This window comes from Ovis aries, chromosome 2, assembly GCF_016772045.2.
Source record: "Ovis aries strain OAR_USU_Benz2616 breed Rambouillet chromosome 2, ARS-UI_Ramb_v3.0, whole genome shotgun sequence".
Lineage (NCBI taxonomy): Eukaryota > Metazoa > Chordata > Mammalia > Artiodactyla > Bovidae > Ovis > Ovis aries.
The window spans coordinates 247,157,496-247,176,589 of NC_056055.1; the positions used below are offsets into that span (position 1 = coordinate 247,157,496).

The 19,094-nt window shown below is 46.6% G+C and overlaps 1 protein-coding gene across 5 annotated transcripts in view; it reads left to right on the forward strand.

Moving 5' to 3' along the window:
* The window catches only part of UBR4 (ubiquitin protein ligase E3 component n-recognin 4), a 130,655-nt gene that overhangs the window by 14,934 nt on the left and 96,627 nt on the right, over positions 1 to 19,094 (forward strand). For all 5 annotated transcript variants that reach the window (XM_042244749.2, XM_042244752.2, XM_042244751.2 and 2 more), the window contains exons 10-24: positions 502 to 561; positions 659 to 849; positions 4,329 to 4,428; positions 4,557 to 4,694; positions 5,484 to 5,601; positions 6,389 to 6,576; positions 7,761 to 7,920; positions 8,036 to 8,121; positions 13,840 to 14,009; positions 15,248 to 15,530; positions 16,169 to 16,304; positions 17,215 to 17,294; positions 17,792 to 17,920; positions 18,644 to 18,826; positions 18,961 to 19,083. In XM_042244749.2, coding sequence (XP_042100683.1) covers positions 502 to 561; positions 659 to 849; positions 4,329 to 4,428; positions 4,557 to 4,694; positions 5,484 to 5,601; positions 6,389 to 6,576; positions 7,761 to 7,920; positions 8,036 to 8,121; positions 13,840 to 14,009; positions 15,248 to 15,530; positions 16,169 to 16,304; positions 17,215 to 17,294; positions 17,792 to 17,920; positions 18,644 to 18,826; positions 18,961 to 19,083 — 2,145 coding nt within the window. The remainder of the gene's footprint in view (positions 1 to 501; positions 562 to 658; positions 850 to 4,328; positions 4,429 to 4,556; positions 4,695 to 5,483; positions 5,602 to 6,388; positions 6,577 to 7,760; positions 7,921 to 8,035; positions 8,122 to 13,839; positions 14,010 to 15,247; positions 15,531 to 16,168; positions 16,305 to 17,214; positions 17,295 to 17,791; positions 17,921 to 18,643; positions 18,827 to 18,960; positions 19,084 to 19,094) is intronic.

Here is a 19,094-nt window from a genome sequence, read left to right on the forward strand (position 1 = left end):
TACCCCTCCACCTTGAGTGGTCGGCCTGAGAGGAAGGCCCCCTGCTTGCTTGTTTGGCAGTTTGGTTAGCTCTGCAGGAAGCGCTGCGACTTTGTGGTGGCGGTGAACTTTGTGAGAGATGAGTCACTCAGTCAGCAAGTGTATAGAACGGCTTGCGGTATTGGGTCAGTGCACCTTCAGTGGAGCCAGATGTTAGACACAAGGGTTTCTGAAGAGGCAAGTGGATTGGATGAACAAGTGTGATAGAAAGTGATTGGACGTGGTCCTGGGTATGTTGCTTTAGATGGGGTGGAGGGGACACGTTTGAGAAGGTGTTGTGAGCTGAATGAAAAGACAGAGTCAGCGTCACATGAGGATCAAGGAAATTGTGATGAACCGTGCCATTGGAAGTGGCTTGAGGGTACTGAAGTCTTCAAGCTAGGCTGTTTTGGGTAGGAGTTAGCGTTTATAATGAGCTGTGTCACCTTGCTCAGATCGCTGTGTGTGTTTACTTTTGGACAGCTTGAAATCTATGACATGATTGGACAGGCAATCAGCAGTTCCCGCCGGGCCGGTGGTGAGGTAAGACGTCTCTGCCTCTGCTTTCCCTGTAGTCTCTAAGAGGTGTAGCCTGTGGCCTCTCTGTCTGTATGTGTATATTTTGTGCCTTTTTCAACAGCACTATCAGAACTTCCAGTTGCTGGGTGCCTGGTGTTTGTTGAACAGCCTTTTCCTCATACTGAACCTCAGTCCTACTGCCTTGGCTGACAAGGGGAAAGAGAAAGATCCACTGGCCGCTCTCCGAGTCAGAGACATCCTTTCTCGCACCAAAGAGGGCGTGGGCTCTCCGAAGCTGGGGCCCGGGAAAGGGTATGTGTCCATTTGATGCCGCTTGTGTTGTGCTCTCCTGCCGTCGTCTGTTGATGGGGAGCTGGTGTCACTCCTCTCATCTCCATAGCAACAGGAAAGTTTGCCTCCGTCCAGTGGATGTGAACAACGAAGAGGACAACTGGAGTTCACTGTCTCTGTAGCATAGCTATGTGATGTTGGGTGAATCGCTCATTCTTTCCAGTCTTGTTTCCTTCTCCGTAAGGGAGAAAATACTTGTGTAATACACGTTTTAGGACTTTCGTGAGGTTCCAGCTAGGGAAGAAAAGTGCTTCTCTGTTGTAAAATGGGCTCGTTTGACTTGGAGTTGGTTATGCACTTGCACGTTTAACCTTTAACGTGAGGATTCGGTCTGGCCTCATAGCTTGCTTACTGAAACATTTGCTGCTGTTTTGATGAAGTCTGGACAGAAACCCTTGCTTGCCAGGAAAAAGTTAGAGACATGATTTCTGTGTTGTTGAGGTTTCATTTTTGAAGCCCAGGCTTATTTCTGGATTTCATTTATTTTTTTCAGTGCTCTATCCAGGCATTGAGGTGCCACTCAAAGCAATCTCCTTGACTTTATAGAGTTTTGTTTTCTCTTTTTAAAAATAGCGTGGTTTATCTGAGGCTGTGCTGCATCTCCGCTGCTGTGGTGTGCAGGCCTCTCGTTGCCGTGGCCTCTCTTGTTGCAGAGCACGGGCTCAGGAGTTGTGGTGCGTGGGCTTAGTTGCCCGGCATGTGGCATCTTCCTGAGTCAGGGATCAAACCCGAGTCTCCTGCACTGGCAGGCAGGTTCTTTACCACTGAGCCACCAGGGAAGCCCTGGAGTTTATTTTTTAACTGGAGAACAGTGAGCAATCAGTAGTTTTATAATAAACAGTAGGTTTATAATTGAACAGTAGGTTTATCATGGCATGAGTGCTGGGAAGAAAAGCCAGAACAAGGGGTCAGGAACCGCCAGGGCCTGTTGTTTTAGTTAGCATGGTCGGGAAAGGGCTCTGAAAACAAGATGTAGATGTGAAGTGACAGATGAACCTCGAAAATATTTGAGGTAGAATTGTTCAGGTCTCGAGGTGGAAGTATGGTTGGCATTTTGAAGGATCAGCAAGGTCAGAGTGTCTAGAGCAGAGAAATTGAGGAGGAGAGTGGTAGAAAATCCAGTCAGAGAGGTTACCAGGGCCAGATCACCTTGGGCCAGGTGTAAGCTGTAGGTATGAGAGGGTTTGCAAGAGCGGAGTGATAAGATCTGAGTTGTTACTGACTGAGAACCCAGCCCCCCTGCAGAGAATAGACTGTATGTAGGGTTGTAAGGCAAGAGGGAGCGAGAACAGGTGGGAGGCTCACGCCTCTGAGCAAGCGAGGAGGGGTTTGGAGTCTGGTGGTGCTGGGAAAGGCAGGGAGAATGAGTCATGTTGGAAAATGATAGGATTTGCTGGTGGCTTGCATGTTGAGTGTGAAAAATATATCAGAAGTTTTTGGCATGAGCATCTGGAATTGTGTAATTTACTGAGAGAGGGAACACCAGTTTAGGAATAGATTGAGTGACAGGAAGGGGAAGAAATGAATTTCATCTGGGCCATGCTGCTTTTGAGAGGACCGGTAGGCTCTCTGTGAGATGCTGAGTAGGCACTTGGGTATGTGAGTCTCAAGTTCAAGGAGGAAGTCGAATTCTGGACCTGAGCGACTTATTCACTACCTTCTCTGTCCCAGGCTCTGTATGAGTTCTGGAATGCTGCAGTGGACAAACAAAATAGACGTTCTGAAGAGGGAAGAAGTCGATATTCATGCAAATACATGTCAGATTGTGTCTAGAGAGTATTATAATAAGGGCATTTGACCTGGCTAGAGAAATAAGGCAGGCTTCCCCGAGGAAGTGTACTGAGCTGGAGTCTGAAACAGGCATTGAGAGCGTAGGCAGTAGACACCAGGCAGAGTGGGGAGGCGAGCCTGCTCCAGAGAGAGCAGCGGCTTGTGATTTTTGAGTGTCTGTGGTTATACTTGGCATTGTGAAGGAAATGCCAACAGGTGTATCCTTGGAAGCTGAAGAAACGTATAAAAAGCAGTTGTAGTTTCCTGAGGTTTAAAAGGAGTGTATATACATTGTGTAGGTAGCAAGTCATAAGAAAGCAAAAAAAACAAATCATCAAAAAATCATCTACCACCCAAATTGGTAAACACTGTTCCAGACATTTTTCTGTGCACATATGTTACACAGGTATCTGTAAGAAAATAGGATCACTGATACTACATATCGTAGGCATTTTCAGTGACACAGTTATAGATCTGTGTTGTTAATGACTGATGGTATTCCGCTTTATAAATATGCCGTAGTTAACCGATTAACTTTTCAAACACTTATTTAGGTTGTGCCATATATCTTGTTTTGATAAAGTGTGCTTTAATAATCCTTCTGAAACAAATCTCTGTGCACTTGTTCAGTTATCCGCTTGGGGTCAGTTTCTAGAAGTTTGATTGTGTGGACAAAGGGCATTCTGATCTAGTAATGGCACTCTGGCGTGCCACACATAGCTCCCGGCTATGTGTGTTACGCCGCTGCCCGCCGTCCTCTCTGCTAGTGGGTGGCTTGGTCTTCCTGTGCGCTGATCCCAGAGGAGAGAGCTGTCCCTGCAGGGCTCTTACTGCATTGCGTGGAGCCCTCCTGTGATCGTGGTCATTTTCGTCCTGCCCGTTATCATTTGCTCCAGTTTCCCCTTTGGTGTTTATACTTTCTTCTTACTGATTTACGGGAGGTCTTTGTATATCAGATATACTAACCCTCTGTTGTGTGGTCATTTGAACAGAAGGAGAAAGTTCTACTCAGATTTAATGCAAAGCTTTGTTTTTATTCTCTCCTGTCCAGATATTTTGTAAAAGTTGCTAGTTTTTAGCCTTTTCTTCTCAAAAGAATGACTTTGTGAAAGACTCATTTCTGTGTTTATTTTTGGCCGTACGGGCCCCCTTGCTGCGTGGGCCCCTCTCGCTGTGGCAGCCAGGGGCTTCTCGCGGGGCTGCATCTCTTGCTGCAGGGCTTGGCCTCTACAGCACAGGCTCCCTAGTTGTGGCACGCATACTCAGTTGCCCCTTGGCATATGGGATCTTCCTGGACCAGGGATCTAACCCATGTCCCCTACATTGGCAGGAGGATTCTTACCCACTGTGCCACCAGAGAAGTTCCCAAAAGAATGGCTTGTAAATGTCAGTGTTTTCACTTGACCCAGTAGCTTTGAATTGACAGTTTAGATTCCAGAGTTTCTTCTAGTCCAGTTCTTAGCCTGAGGCCTGAGGCTCCCTAGGCAGTCTGTAGGTGGTGGGCTTCAGGGAGAGTGAACTTCTGAAATTATATGTAGATTTTAAGTTTTTGCAATTTTTTTCACCCCCTGGGGAAAGGTCAGTAGATTTCTTAAAGGGCCTCACAATGGCAAAATCCATGATTGTAATTTGTTGTCTAAAAGTTTGTGTTTCCCTTTTGCTTTGTGTAGGCATCAGGGCTTTGGGGTACTCTCAGTAATATTGGCAAACCATGCCGTCAAGCTGTTGACGTCTCTTTTTCAAGACCTGCAAGTGGAGGCTCTGCACAAGGTGAGGGCTTGTCCTCAGAATCAGCATGGGGGCTGCTGGCTCCTCTTCTGGCTTATGTTCGCTTGAGCCATCAGATCAGGTGCTTACTTCCTGTTGAAACCTGACATTAACTCTCTCTTTACCTTCAGGGCTGGGAAGCGGATGGCCCCCCTGCAGTCCTGAGCATCATGGCCCAGAGTAGCTCCATGCAGAGGATTCAGCGGCTGATTGACGCTGTCCCACTGACGAGCCTGCTGCTGACACTGCTCTCAACTTCCTACAGGAAGGTGGGTGGGGTCACGCTGCTGAGAGCCTGTGAGGCCTTCTTAGATATCCTCCTTAAAGCGAATGAGACAGACTTCGTGCCTTAGTCTTTGTAAACGCGTCATTTGTGGTAATGGTTTTGAAGATGAGAAAAGCTCCTAATGATTCCAGAGATTTGAATTAGCTATTGATTATCAGGACTTCCTGGTGGCTCAGACGGTAAAGCGACTGTCTACAATGCGGGAGACCCCGGTTTGATCCCTGGGTTGGGAAGATCCCCTGGAGAAGGAAATGGCAGTCCATTCCAGTACTAGTGCCTGGAAAATCCCATGGTGGGCCCTGGGCAATTTGTGACAATTGGCCTGCTGAAACAAAACATAGAAGACACTGGAAAACTTTTTAGTTCTTGTCCAGAATTAGGGTTTTGGAGTGTTTTTATAGCAGTGGTCCCCAGACTTTTTGTCACCAGGGACCTGTTTTGTGGAAGACAGTTTTTCCACAGATCAGGGATGGTGTTGAGGGTGGGGTGGGATGGTAGTTTGGGGGTGATTCAAGCGCGTTACACTTACTGTGCATTTTATTTCTATTACGTCACCTCCATCTCAGATCATCAGGCTTTTAGATCCTGGGGGTTGGAGACTCCTGTTTTAGGATAAAGCTATGAGAGTCCTGAAGGGAGCTATTAGGAGAAATAGTTCACTTGGATTTAGAAAGAAGAGACACAGAGAAGACTGTTCACGTGGTGACAGGGCCGAAGGAGGGTGGCTTCATTTTCGGGGTCACTGATTCCAGAATCCTCGCTGTTTTCCCAGGCATGTGTCCTGCAGCGCCAGAGGAAGGGCTCCATGAGCAGCGATGCCAGTGCCTCCACTGACTCAAACACCTACTACGAGGACGACTTCAGCAGCACGGAGGAGGACAGCAGCCAAGGTAGGCACCCCCGCCCTCTCCCGGGGCCCAGAGCGCAGCAGGACGCGCCCCCGGGGCTTCTGCTCACCGCCTTCTCTCACCGGCCCAGCCTGGATCTTGGCCGCATGCGCCCTTAAAGGTGACCTGGTCCTCAAGAGTGAGTGGAGGTTGAAGACTGAGTGAGTGGAGCCACCGCCAGCAGAGCTCCGATTGCTCTGGTTTCTCTTCCTCCACAGTCAGGACACTTCTCACTTGTTTTTGTCTCTTTCTACACTGACTCATGTGGTGAACTCCCTCCTGCTTGCTGGTTCCTGGTAACAGGCTGTTAGTACTAGTAATTAGACCAGGTTGCTAGTCAGATTCCCTCCTGCCTTGGTGTGGAGAGAGAGTAAATAAGCATGTCAGATTCTCTCTATCCAGGTTTGTGGGAACAACGTATGTAGTATTGCAGAAAAGTGCGATTCTTATCTGGGGGCTTACAGTTGATGACAAGTAAAAGTTTGCGCTTGAGAACTTTTGGCTTGTTGCCAGTAAAATAAAGTGAGGTGGTTTCTATTCCCTCCTGGGGTTCTTCTAAAACAATGTTGGTCTTGTTGAGGTATAACTTATACAGAGTAAAGCCCTTCATACACTTGCTGTACACATTTGTACGAGTTTTGACAACTTTATGCCACTATGTATCTTCCACCATAATTTAGATACCTTGTATTCTTTTTGACTCAGGCACTTTTACAAGGCAGGTGTACTGAAACAGTTTTAAAAGTGGGTAACTTTTGTTACTTTGTTAACTCTTCTCTTTCCCTGTTAGATGACGACAGTGAACCTATCTTGGGGCAGTGGTTTGAAGAGACCATCTCCCCCAGTAAAGAGAAGGTGGCTCCTCCGCCTCCTCCCCCGTCCCCTCCCCTGGAGAGCTCGCCTCGTGTCAAGAGCCCCAGTAAGCAGGCTCCTGGGGAGAAGGGCAACATCTTGGCCAGTCGCAAAGATCCTGAGTTGGTAAGAGTGGATTTCTGAGTGAGGAAGGAGAAATGGGGAGAAGGCGTGTGAAAAGCAGATCATTGGAATAAAACCGTCTTGTATGTTGAATCATTAAGTTTCTAAAATTAATTTATTTTAATTGCAGGATAGTTGCTTTACAATATTGTGATAGTTTTTGCCATTCATCGGCATGGATCATTAATGTTCAAAGACATTTTTACTTACGGCTTAAGTATATTGATTGTGTTTCATTAAATAACTCTTGTACTCCTGATGGTGTTTCTCTGATTGAGGGTTAGTAACATAGGGTTTAGGGTTATATAGAAGTGAATTGAGTCCTACTTCTACTGCGTTTACTGACTTTATGACTTCAGGCAAGAACCTGAATTTCTCTGAGCCTGTTTTGTCTCCTGTTGTATGGGAGTGATTGTGCCTCCTGAGAGTGTTGTGAAGAATGAACGGGCCCGTCGCCTACGTCCAGTATGTCATAATTGATTGCTGACTGTCTGTGCAGCCAGTGTGTGTGGGTGGCACACTGTCCCTCCCTCTTCTGAAGCCCTATCGGTAAACAGGTCACATACGATCTTGGCTTTGATACAGCTTAGTGTAGTCAAGGTTATGGGTTTAAAACATTTACATAATAATTCAGCTTGATTCAGTTCACTCTAGTTAAATTATTACTATTCTTTTGGTCACTGCTGTGCAGCTTATGGTATCTTAGTTCCCCGACCAGGGATAGAACCCAGGCCCTTGGCCGTGAAAGTGCACAGTCCTCGCCACTGGACCGTCAGGGAATCCCCCAATTTAATTTTAATAGAGAAGTGAAGAACTGGGCATTCCAAATGTGTATAGTGACAATACAGGCTTCAGAACTGAATATGTCAGTCATATCTTAGGGCTGGACAAAGACAGGAGCTTAGAGGAATGGAAGAGGTGAGCCCGGCTACTTGCAGATCCTCTGTCTTCGTGCAGTACTCTGTGAAGTCTGTTGTATTAAATTCACACCATGGTCTGTAATTGGTACAATCACATGAGAAAGGCTGCCGCAGTTAAACTTAGTCACATTGTCAGTGACTGAGAGCCTGAGTCTGCGAGTCACCGTGTTCACCGCGTGAGGTCTGCGGGCGCGTTTCATTTGTGTTTGGGGTCTGTGGGAGCTCTGGGCTCATGAACCTGGTGTGACCTTTATGTGTTCTTTCCAGTTCTTAGGCCTGGCTTCCAACATTTTGAACTTCATCACCTCTTCCATGCTGAACTCCCGGAACAATTTTATCCGAAACTATCTGAGCGTATCTCTTTCAGAGCACCATATGGCCACCTTGGCCAGTATCATTAAGGAGGTGGACAAGGATGGGCTCAAGGGTCAGTAGACAGGAAATGCGCCAGGCGGGCATTTTCCAGCAGCGTTTGGCTGCTGGCAGGGTGGTGCACCACATCAAGTAGGTGCTTGAGTAATTGGTTTTCCCGTGTCTTCAAGGTGCATCAGATGAAGAGTTTGCGGCCGCCCTCTATCACTTCAACCACTCCCTGGTGACTTCGGACCTTCAGTCGCCTCACCTGCAGGTGTGTGCGCGCTGCGACGGTGCGGGCCAAGAGCTCTCTGCGTCTGCGCTCGTGGGCTGCACTTACGTCTGTGGCTCGGGAACAGTTTGTCTTGGGATCCCCTCCCTGGAAAGAGCGTTGAGAGACTACTCTAGGATGTCCCTCTGCCTTAATTAAGATCATTTCAAGAATATGTGTCCTTTATCCCCAACTCACTCAGTAAGTTTAAAGAAAAGGAAGAGCTACAAAACCCACTCCTGATAACTGTCCTAGTATAAAAGTAAATAGACAAGGGGACGTTTTATTAAAAAATAATAAATGGCCAACAATGTAGGAAATGTTAAGCGCCATTAGTACTCTGAGAAATATACATTAAAACGCTTGTCTTAAAAGAATCAGTCAGATTACAGGAGGTGGGTGTTCTTTTGGTTCTTAGGCCTGGCGTCCAACATGTTGAACTTTTATCACCTCTTCCATGCTGAACTGTTGGCACAGTTTTGTCTGAAACTGTCCAAGTGTATCCCTTCAGAGCACGGTATGGCTGTGTTGGCCAGTATCATCCAGGAGGTGAACAAGGATGGACTCAAGGTCCATGATATGCTCCCATAGACAACCCGCCACCAAAATCAAGTCTAGGATCTTGATTGTGGACTTCTAGAACCTGTAGCTTTCTTTCCTCGCTGAAGTAGCTGATACCTGGCATCCTGAATCTTAAATTCCTCACTTCATTAGTTTCATAGATGTATTTGCTTTGGCATTTAAGGAATATTTTAAAATTTAAAGTTATTTGATTGCTTTTAGCAATGACATCACGTTCTGTGCAGTTTTGAGGCATTTTTCACTTCACATTATTTAGTACTTTATTATCAGAATTTGTCTATGCGTTTGCACATTGCTGTAGTTTTTGTTTTGACCGCTGTATGTATTTCATTGTGTTTGTGACTGTACCAGTTTGATCGTGTCCCTTCTGCTCCAACTAATGAACATTTGGGTTGTGTCAGATATCATTGTTATTCCAGGTGTTGTATGATTTTATTTTTAAAAAGGTTAATTACTTTGGCTGCACTGCCTCTTGCTGAGTGGGGGCTGCTCTGGTTGCTGTGCGGACGCTGCTCGTCACAACTGCTTCTCCTGTGGTGGAGCAGGCGCTCCCAGCGTGCGGGCTTAGTTGCTCTGCAGCACGTGGGATCTTCCTGGACCAGGGTTCGAACCCATGTCCCCTGCACTGGCAGGAGGATTCTTAACCACTGGGCCCCCAGGGTGTCCTGCTGCGCTCTTTCTTGTGCGTACCCCGTGTATGTCCCCTGCAAGTGAGTCTCTTGGGAATATAAATTGAAGTAGGATTGACAGGTTGTAGAGTCCGTGGCCTTAAGCAGATAACGCCAAGGTGCCCTCTGTTGTAGCACCAAGGTTTTCCCTCACTAGCAGTGTGCCAGGGGTATGGGGACTCACATTCTCTCCCAAGATTTGACAGTGTCATATCCTGATAATAACTTGATTAACATAATTAGAGCTAGTGTTTCTCAGTCTTTAGTGTGCATAAGGGTTCCTGAGGAATTTGTTAAAAATTCAGATTCTCTGTTAATGTGACCACACCCGCCACCCAATATTCGCCCCCAACTCTCCCCAACCAACCCCAGTAGAATTTAATTTGGGAGATCTCCAATAATTAGCTCTAAGGTTGTTAATGAAAATATTTTTGTTACTCTTAAGGTTATTTCAGTGGTTTCTCAGAATCAAAACACAATTCAAGGACTTGTACTTGCCCCCAAAGGGGCAAAATCCAGGAACTTATTTCATGAAGTTAAAAAATTGACTCTCACAGGGAATTGGCCCCGTGGCTAGGGTTCCGCGCCTGCCCTGCAGGGGGCATGGCTTCCCTGATCAGGGAACTAAGTTGCAGCATGGTGCAGCCAAAAAAAAAAATTCTCACAGTCCCAAGCTATCTGACAAGTCCCGAGGCGTTTCTTTTGTTGTTTAAAAAGGTAATTATAAAACCTATTTATGCTTACCTACTGGTACATGGGGAAGATTTTTTTTAGCAGGAAAGAGACTATGTCAATAAATGAGTAGAAAAGCTATTGACCTGTCTAAGGTGAAGAGCAGAAGATGCTTCAGTTATGATATTGCCTGCAGTAACTTCTCAGAGTGAAGGGTCAGCGTTTCCTGCCAAAATTACCAGTTCCTTGCCCAGGTCTGACTTTATCAAGAGAGGTTCCAAAGGTGATAGATTTGCACTTTTCTTGGCTGAGCTTTTATGTCCAAATAATGGGGAAGGAATATTTTTCTTTAGAGAATAGGGATTCTTAAGAATCCTGTGATGATCCTGCTCTCTTAGCATTTTAAAAATAATTACAGACATTGTGTGGATGTGCAGCTGGGCTGCCCATAGCTGCTGACACTGCAGAGGAAGCCCTCAGATCTCCATTTTTCATTCCATCTCCAGGCATGGAACTGTAAACTGTTTCCCATATTTCACTGCTTTGAAGGATAGTCATTGTAACCTGTCTGCTGTTGAGTCCCCTTACCTTGGATATTATTTCTTTGGAATAATGTGCAAAGTTGTCTTAGCCAAGATGCCTGATTTAAGTTGCCAGATACACAGTGTCTTAATAAAATGTTTTGTTACTGTTAATGTTTAATACTATATTTAATATTGCATGTAAAATTATCATAACTGAACAATACTGTTACTATGGTGATCTAGGTTCATTTCATGTTTCAGGTACTGTTACAGGAACTGAAGAAATAAAGATGACTTGAGTTAGTGTGGCTTCATGAGAAAGGGAGACAGGGAGGATGAAGGACCTAGCGTAGAGATCATGGGAAATTGTTTGAATGAGGTGAGAGATAAGGAGAGCTTAAGAATCTAAGGTACTGCCAAATTTAAAACCCTTGAAACCCAAATGAGACCAGCAGGATGCTCTTGTCTTAATAGAAATTGGGAAATCAGGAAAGAGAGTTGGTTTTGGGGTAAAAGGAGTGATACTGAGAACTCGGGCACGCTCTTCCAGGTTTAAGCCAACTCAGATGGTACTTATACACGTGCCACTTGCTTTTTCAGGCTCCCTCTGTTACACATTTTGTTATTGAGGTACAGTTGATTTACAGCGTTGTGCTAATTGCTGCTGTATAGCAGAGTGATTCAGTTATGCGCATGCGTCTTTCGTAGTGTGTCCTTTTCTGTTACAGTTTATCACAGGATATTGAGTGTAGTCTCCTGTTCTGTGCAGCAGGGCCTTGTCTGCCGTCCTCTGTGAAAGCTTGCGTCCGCCAGCCCCAGCCCCACCCCACCCCCCTCCAGCCCTCTCCACTTTGGCAGCCCCCAGTCTGTCTGCTGCGTCCGTGATTCTGTGTCTGCTTCACAGACAGGTTCGTTTTTGTCAGATTTAGATTCTCCGTGACAGCGGTGTCGTCGGGCGTTTGCCGCTCTCTTTCTGGCCTCACTGGGCGGGGTGCTCTCTGGTTGCGGCCCTGTCGTCGCCGCAGGCGGCGCTGCTCCATTCCTGCTCGCGGCTGAGCGTGTGCACTGCTCACACTGTCAGCCGACAGGCGTTGACATTGCTCCACGTCTCGGCTGTTGTGAGTGCTGCTGGGACCCTAGGGCTGTGTGCGTCTGTTTGAACCGTGTTTTGTCTGAATGTGTGCGCAGGAGTGGGGCTGTTGGGTCATAGTTGTGCTTTTAGTTTCCTGGGAACCTCCATAGTGTTTCCCACAGTGACGACACCGACTCACATGCTCGTGGTCACTTCGTCACAATTACTCAGAATGATCCTTTGGGTTCTTTAGGTACAGGAGGCATGATTTGCCATTTTCTGTTTTTAAAAATGAGTCAGTGTCAGCCTTCCAAAATGACTTTTAGGTCCTTGCAGTAGGCGAGCCTTGGAGTTGTTTGCAGTCAAGAAAATGGAATAGCTGAAGGTGAAGCTCTTTATCGAAGGAGTAAGCTGAAGACAGTTAGAAGAGGCATCGTCTATGTGGTTGTATTTTTCCCTTTGTCGGTATGTTAGATTCTGTAGCCCTTTCAATCAAATGAGAAAAGCTGTATTATCAGTATTGTAAATATGAATAAAATAGTCACCATTACTGCTTTTGAAAAAAAAACACCACCACTTTAAATAGTGAAATTTTGAGGTGCCAGAGGGATGAAGATGTCTTTGAAAATAGTTGGAAATGTGAGTCTGAAATTTAGGAGTTAAAAAATGAAGACTGATACTACAGCTTTGGGGATTGCCCACTGGGAGGCCGTTGTTGAAGTGATGAGAAACAGGGAGATGGGTCGGGGCCAGCAGGAGAAGGGAGGCCGAGGCTCACCTCAGGGGTGCCGGCGCGGGGAGCGGCAGGGAAGGGTGCTCAGAGGGTGTCCGGATGCGTCGGGCCGGGGTCCGCTCCGTCGTGACTCAGACTTGCTCCTTAGGAAGTCGTCAGTGCGAGGGGTGGGGAAAGCCGGTTCCTGAGGAGTGTTGGCTTGCTTGTTACGGCTCTGAGCCCTAACCCATCTGGCACGAGGCAGACAAGCTCACTTAGAGGTGGTGAACGGCAGAGAGCAGACGGCAGCCAAGTCCTCTTGCCGAGTTCCTGGCTTCAGTGCTGCCATGCTTGCTTTTGTTGCCGTCCACAGAGCATAGCTTTGCAGTTGTTAGGAGAACATCGCTGTGTCCCTTGGTTTCTGCGTTTTCAAGCTTGACGATTCTGTGTCTGTGTGTGACGCAGCTTGTGTAGAGTATGTTTTCATGCTTGCTCGGTCTTTGTGGTTGCCACCGCTGTGGCTGCGTGTGCCTTGGTTTTATTTTTTGTTACCAGTAGTGCTCCAGTTAAGACTTTCGCAGTAGATCAGACATGTTTATTTGTGTTTTGAATTGTTTTCTTGAGTCAGGAACAGAAAAGTTAGTCATCATGTCTTTGCTGAGTGTGATGGTTAAGAATGTGGGTTTTAGAGAGAAGCCTGGCTTGTCACTTGGCGATCTTGTGGCTTTGGTCCTGCTCCTAAGCCCCCCTGAGCCCTGGCCCTCATCAGTGCAGCGGAGCACACCCCGTCTGCCGTTTCCCCCTGGGCGTTCAGTGTCACAGTCTCCATACAGCACTTGCCCCGCGTGACCCGCCAATACATGGGAGCTATGTGCGATATCCATGCCTTTTTGAACATTTTCGAGGAATAGGGTCCTCTTGGATGTTTTTTTACAAGAGCATAATTTAGTTTGGCAGACTTCAAAATTTATCCTATGTCCTGAGGTAACCATGGTTTGTGTTTTCTAAAGCCAAATGAGAAAGCAGGCATTTGTCTGGTTTTCCGTTGGCATCCTGCTCAGTTTGTGTGTGTGTCTGAGGAGATAAATTGCAGCTTAGATGACTGAGCTGAAAGTAAAGCTCATCTGAAAGCCACGCTACAACTGGAGGCAGAGACTGCGGCCTGATTAATTCTGGGTGCCGCGACATCGTTGAGGCGAGATTTCTCTGCTAATGCTATTAATGCAGGTTGCTGGCCCTCTTAAGTTGTTGGAGCTCCCCCTTTGGAGTGTTATTTGTGGTACGTAACTGACTTGAAAGAAGAACTGTTAGCTATTACAGCTGAAGTTTGAAGTTTTCTTTCAAAGACACAGTGTCCATTGGAACTGACCCTGACTCTGCTGTCTGCACGCGTGCCTGCTTTTTTGGGGCAAGGACTCTTTGTCAGTGTTAAAAAGCAGCCTCCTTCCCTGCCTGTTTCCCTGATGGCCTCTTATGTGTCTTTCATGTTAGAACACACTGTTGCAGCAGCTGGGAGTTGCTCCCTTCTCGGAGGGCCCGTGGCCCCTGTATATTCACCCTCAGAGCCTCTCTGTGCTCTCACGCCTCCTGCTCATCTGGCAGCATAAAGCCAGCGCTCAAGGTGACCCTGACGTCCCTGAATGCCTCAAAGTTTGGGACAGGTAAGATAACTCCAACAGAAGCCCTATGGAGAAGGCTGCTATTTAAAATTTGTTTGACTGATTTGTAGTTCATCTGTGGCCCTGAGATGGTACTCTGATGATAGGCTTAAAGTGGCAAGGGTGGGAGTATGTTTCTGATGGGGGGATTTGGGAGGAGCTGGGGGGCTGTTTAAAAAACAGATATACATAAACTAGGATCTGGAAACAGAATCTTCCCTTTAGCACATGGAGGATTTGATTCCAGTTATGAGAGAGAACCTGAATCTGGAATATAAACCAATTTTATCCTGACCTGGTTTTTTTTGAAAAGGAACAGGGAAGCCAACTCTGTCTTTGGTTATTTTGCTTTTGACACAAAACCACTTAGAGTGACTTGCAGTCTTTTTTGGACAACTTTTAAAGAATATTTTTACTTGGGGGAAGCTCAGATTAATCATCTAAATCCTCTTTAGATGGACCTATATTTGCCATTTTTGTTTACATGGTTGGGAGTCTTCAAAGCAGTTAGTTTTCCTAAAAGGCTTTGTTTTCCTCTTTCCCAGTCCATGATCAAATAGCTCTACTGCTGGATTTGAGAAATCATAAACCCCCGTGAATGCCAGACGTGCATGATACGAATCGTGCAGAAAGGCTAGAAGGTGGAGGGTAGGGGAGTGGTGAGGGAAACCCTTATTAGAATACATGCCTCTCTCCTGAGGGCCAAAGGCAGAGGAAAGAGCTGTGGCATTCTTTCCTCGTTTGCATGAAAGGTTTTCTCACAAGTTCTCTAAATAGTGTAAATTTTGTGCTGCTTTTTAACGCATTGAGCTATTTTCACCTGTTACCATGTTGTGATTTTTAACCTGTAGTATGCATTCTCAAAATGAGAATTGATCTGTAGACTCAGTTGATAGAGAAAAAGGTAGTTGAATTGGTTCTGTCTACTCAGATTTATTAAAGAAAAAAAAACGCCGCCTTTTGGAGAGCTTGTAGTTCTTTTTCATTGTCATAAATGGCAGCGTGGGAGTTAACACTGCTGTGGCCACAATTAATGTTGTTGAAGGGTTGTTGAAAATGCTTTTGTGGCTAAATCTAGTTTTTTGGTAGCCAAGATTTAATTTTTATCTTCTCATTACATGTAGCTTCTTGCCTCCCTTAATTTGTTCTCTTCATGTGCCTTTTCTGGCACTGGACACTGTAACTCTTGGGGGATGTTCTGACTTTTCCCACCAGACATGTTCTCCTCTCCTCTGTGGTAGGTTTTTGTCGACCATGAAGCAGAATGCTCTGCAGGGGGTGGTGCCCGCTGAGACGGAGGATCTGAACGTGGAGCACTTGCAGCTGCTGCTCCTCATCTTCCACAGCTTCTCTGAGAAAGGCCGGCGGGACATCCTGATGCTCTTTGTGCAGATCATCCAGGAGCTCAGTGCCAGCATGGATGCCCAGATGCGCTCTGTGCCTCTCACCCTGGCTCGCCTGCTTTTGATCTTTGATTATCTGCTTCATCAGTACTCCAAAGCCCCCGTGTATCTATTTGAGCAGGTACTGAGGGACATGTTCTTTTTGCTTTACAGCTGTTCCTGAGGTCTTTGTTATTCTCAAATTATCATGTCCCAAACCAAAGTGACCTGTTCACTTGAGGTTTCAGGTGTCCATTGTGGTGTGTTTAAGTACCCCGAGGAAGACCCCTGGGACTTTGTCTCTGTGCCCACACTTTATGTTTAGCCAGAAGCGATACCTATGAATTTATTTCATTTGATGTGTTTGTTGAAATTGGATCATAGGTTCTGTTCACAGGTGTCCTTCTTTGAACTGCCCCGCTTTATGTGTATTGAGCACAGCGCTGTGAGTGTCAGGCCTCAGTTCACTAGTGGTTGAATGATGGTCGAGCAGTACATTTTATGGATTAGTAAATTGCTTTGTTCCAGGGAACCAAAATGAGAGTGGGAGGGCTGTTTAAGGATTATTGTGGTCAGTGTTTCTGACAGTGCTGCATTACACACTGTTGCCTTCATACTCTGGCAAAAAGATGCTTCCCAGAAGAAGTCACAGAAAAATCTAAAATTTTCTTTTGGTTAAGTTTCCCAGACTTTGCTGTGTCAGTCTGATATCATGCCTGGAGTGAGAAGCAGAATGATGACTGTGTCTCTTTCTTAATTTGAATCTTTGTGTTTTAAAAGGTGCAGCATAACCTGCTTAGTCCTCCTTTTGGGTGGGCAAGTGGATCCCAGGACAGCAGCAGCCGTCGGACGACCACCCCTCTCTATCATGGGTTCAAAGAAGTAGAAGAAAACTGGTCTAAGCATTTTTCATCAGGTCAGAGCGAGGACTGTCGATAAGAAACTTCCTGATTCTCATGGGAGGGGCTGAATTTGGAGCTTGGGGCATCCTTGAGAACCTTTGGTCATTGGTGTAGTCTCAGACACCTATGGATTCAAAACTCTTGGCGGAAACAGACCCTCACATATCCCACGTTTATTTGAAAGCAAAAGGAACGTCTGAGATGTGAGAAGCTGGAACCCTCCGGTCCTGGGGTGCAGCACGTGTGCTCTTGCCACTCCGGGCGGTGGAGTGTAACTCTCCCTCAGGGGCGTCGCCTCACCGAGAGGCTGGCTTCTCTGGGCCTGGTCTGCAGACAGTGGGAGCTGCGGTCCCTCCCCAGGGTTTCGCACACGGCAGTGGCCCGTGCTTTTGATAAAGCTCCTCTTGTGTGCATTGCACGTGTTTGCTTTCATCTGAGGATTGTTAAATATAAAGTGTATTCGGTGGACATGCTTATCAAGCCCTAACGTGAATTCATTATCACTGGGATCTCTTAGTGGTTGGTCCCTTTGGCAGGGGCAGGCAGCATTGAAGGTTACCAGTCTCATGATACAGTTTTGCCGATTCACGTGGTGATCATAGAATAGAAGTTAACTCCTGGAACAGAAGTTGTCAGCTGGGGGTGATTGTACTCCCCACCCCCACAGGGGCCCCGGGGCTATGTCCAGAGACATATTTGGTTGTCACAGCTGGGAGGCCGCTGCTGGCTATCGGGCGATGGGAGCAGGATGGTGCTCAGCATCTGTTGTGCAGAGGGTAGTTCCCCTCAGCAGAGAGTCATCTGGCCCAGAGTGTCAGTGGGTCATGCCAAGCTTGGGAAACCCTGGTCCAAAGTGTCTTCTTACGTTTCATACTTGTTTGACTTGAGTGGAACCGTTCTTTCAATAAGCACATTGCTTTTCAGATGCTGTCCCGCAACCCAGATTCTACTGTGTCCTGTCCCCAGAAGCCTCAGAGGATGATTTGAACCGACTTGATTCTGTGGTACCCGGAATTTAAAAATCCCATTTTGCATGTGGGTTAGGTGGTGTCCACCAAAATCAGGCTATTAGGAGGAAAGGGAATGATGTAACTTTCTGTAAGGAGTGAATTTAGTCTGTACTAGGATTTGAGCTTTTTCTAAAAGGAAAATGTTGTTTTGAGATTTATTTGCTGGGCTCCAATTTGGCAGTAGGGGATGTCCTTCCTGGCAGTTGACACCTCTGACAGATTATTTCTAAAGACTGTCTGTGTTAGCCTTTTCACAGGCAGCTATTTTAACGGACAGAACAGTAGTTTCACTCCAGTGCCTGCACTTGTGTGCTCGCAGTATGATCCATAAGCTGGGCTGGTCCGTGAGGGGGACTCTTGTTGCAGTGAGGCATTAGTGACTATTGGGAGTGAGCTGCTCGCCAGTCCTGAGGCTAAGTGGTAGTGTATGGGTAGTAGGAAAAAATTTCACAAAGTAAGAGAAAACGATTAACTGTCTTTCTTGATATTAGGCCTGCGATGTCCTCTTCTCCAAGCTCGTCAAGTATGATGAGCTGTACGCTGCACTGACGTCCCTGCTGGCAGCTGGGTCCCAGCTTGACACAGTCAGGAGGAAGGAAAGCAAGACTGTGACAGCCCTGGTGAGGCCACGGCAGCCTGGGCTAAGGGAGAGCCGGGCGCGCGTCTGGTTACTGGGGAGCAGTCTGCCAGGAATGTCCTCCTGGGATCTCGCAGCTGCTTTTGCTTTTCTTTTTGGTTAACATTGAGAGGAATGTGGCTTTGAGAGGAAGGGTCACCTCAGTTCTTATCTCTTTGAGTGCTGGTTGATGTTGGAAGCCACACACACGAGCTTTTTTTGTGGTCCCATGAGTGTGTCTTGTACCTGTAGAGTTCATAACGGCAGTTAAGGCCACAGAAGGGGCCTGCTGAAGGCAGTGTCTTGCTCTCTTTCAGTCACTTGGTAAATTACTGGGGAGCCAGGGACTCAGAATTGCTTTCTTAGCCTGTGAAATGTATAGAATGTGGGACAGATTTTATATGTATGTAAAAGGTGTCTTTTACCATTTTTGGCTTTAGGTGTATTTTCTAGGAAGACCTAGTGAGCTGACTTAAGAGCCAAATCTCAGTTGAAAATTGGGACTGCACCCTGTTCTGCTTTAAAAATTATATTGATATTTGGATCAGTTTTTATTGTTAGGGAGATCTTGGAAGTGAAAGAGTGAAGTCGCTTAGTTGTTTCCGCATCTTTGCAACTCCATGGACTGTAGCCTACCAGGCTCCTCTGTCCATGGGATCTCCATGGGAGCTCTTGAGGCAGTACCAAAAACTCCTGCCTCTGAGAGTGCTGTTTTTGCTTCTTGTAGGAAGCCTGTGCCCTTCAGTATTACTTCTTGATACTGTGGAGGATCCTGGGCATTTTGCCACCATCAAAAACTTACATGAACCAGTTGGCCATGAACTCGCCGGAGATGAGTGAGTGTGACATCCTGCACACCCTGCGGTGGTCGTCCCGCCTCCGGATCAGCTCCTATGGCAACTGGATAAAGGTGCTGCTGAGCCCGCTGCTGTGGGGTGGTAGTCAGCAGGCTCTGATGTGGGAAACTTAAGTGTAAGGCTGAGGGGGAAGCCTTAGACCCTGCCTGTTTTGCTCTCCTGAACACTTTTTTCTTGCTGTAAATAGGACCACCTTATCAAACAGGGAATGAAGGCTGAACATGCTGGTCCTCTCCTAGAACTGGCGTCCAGCAAGTGCAGCTCCGTGAAACACGACGTTGCCATTGTAGAGGAGTACTTTGCCCGACAGGTGTGTGAGCT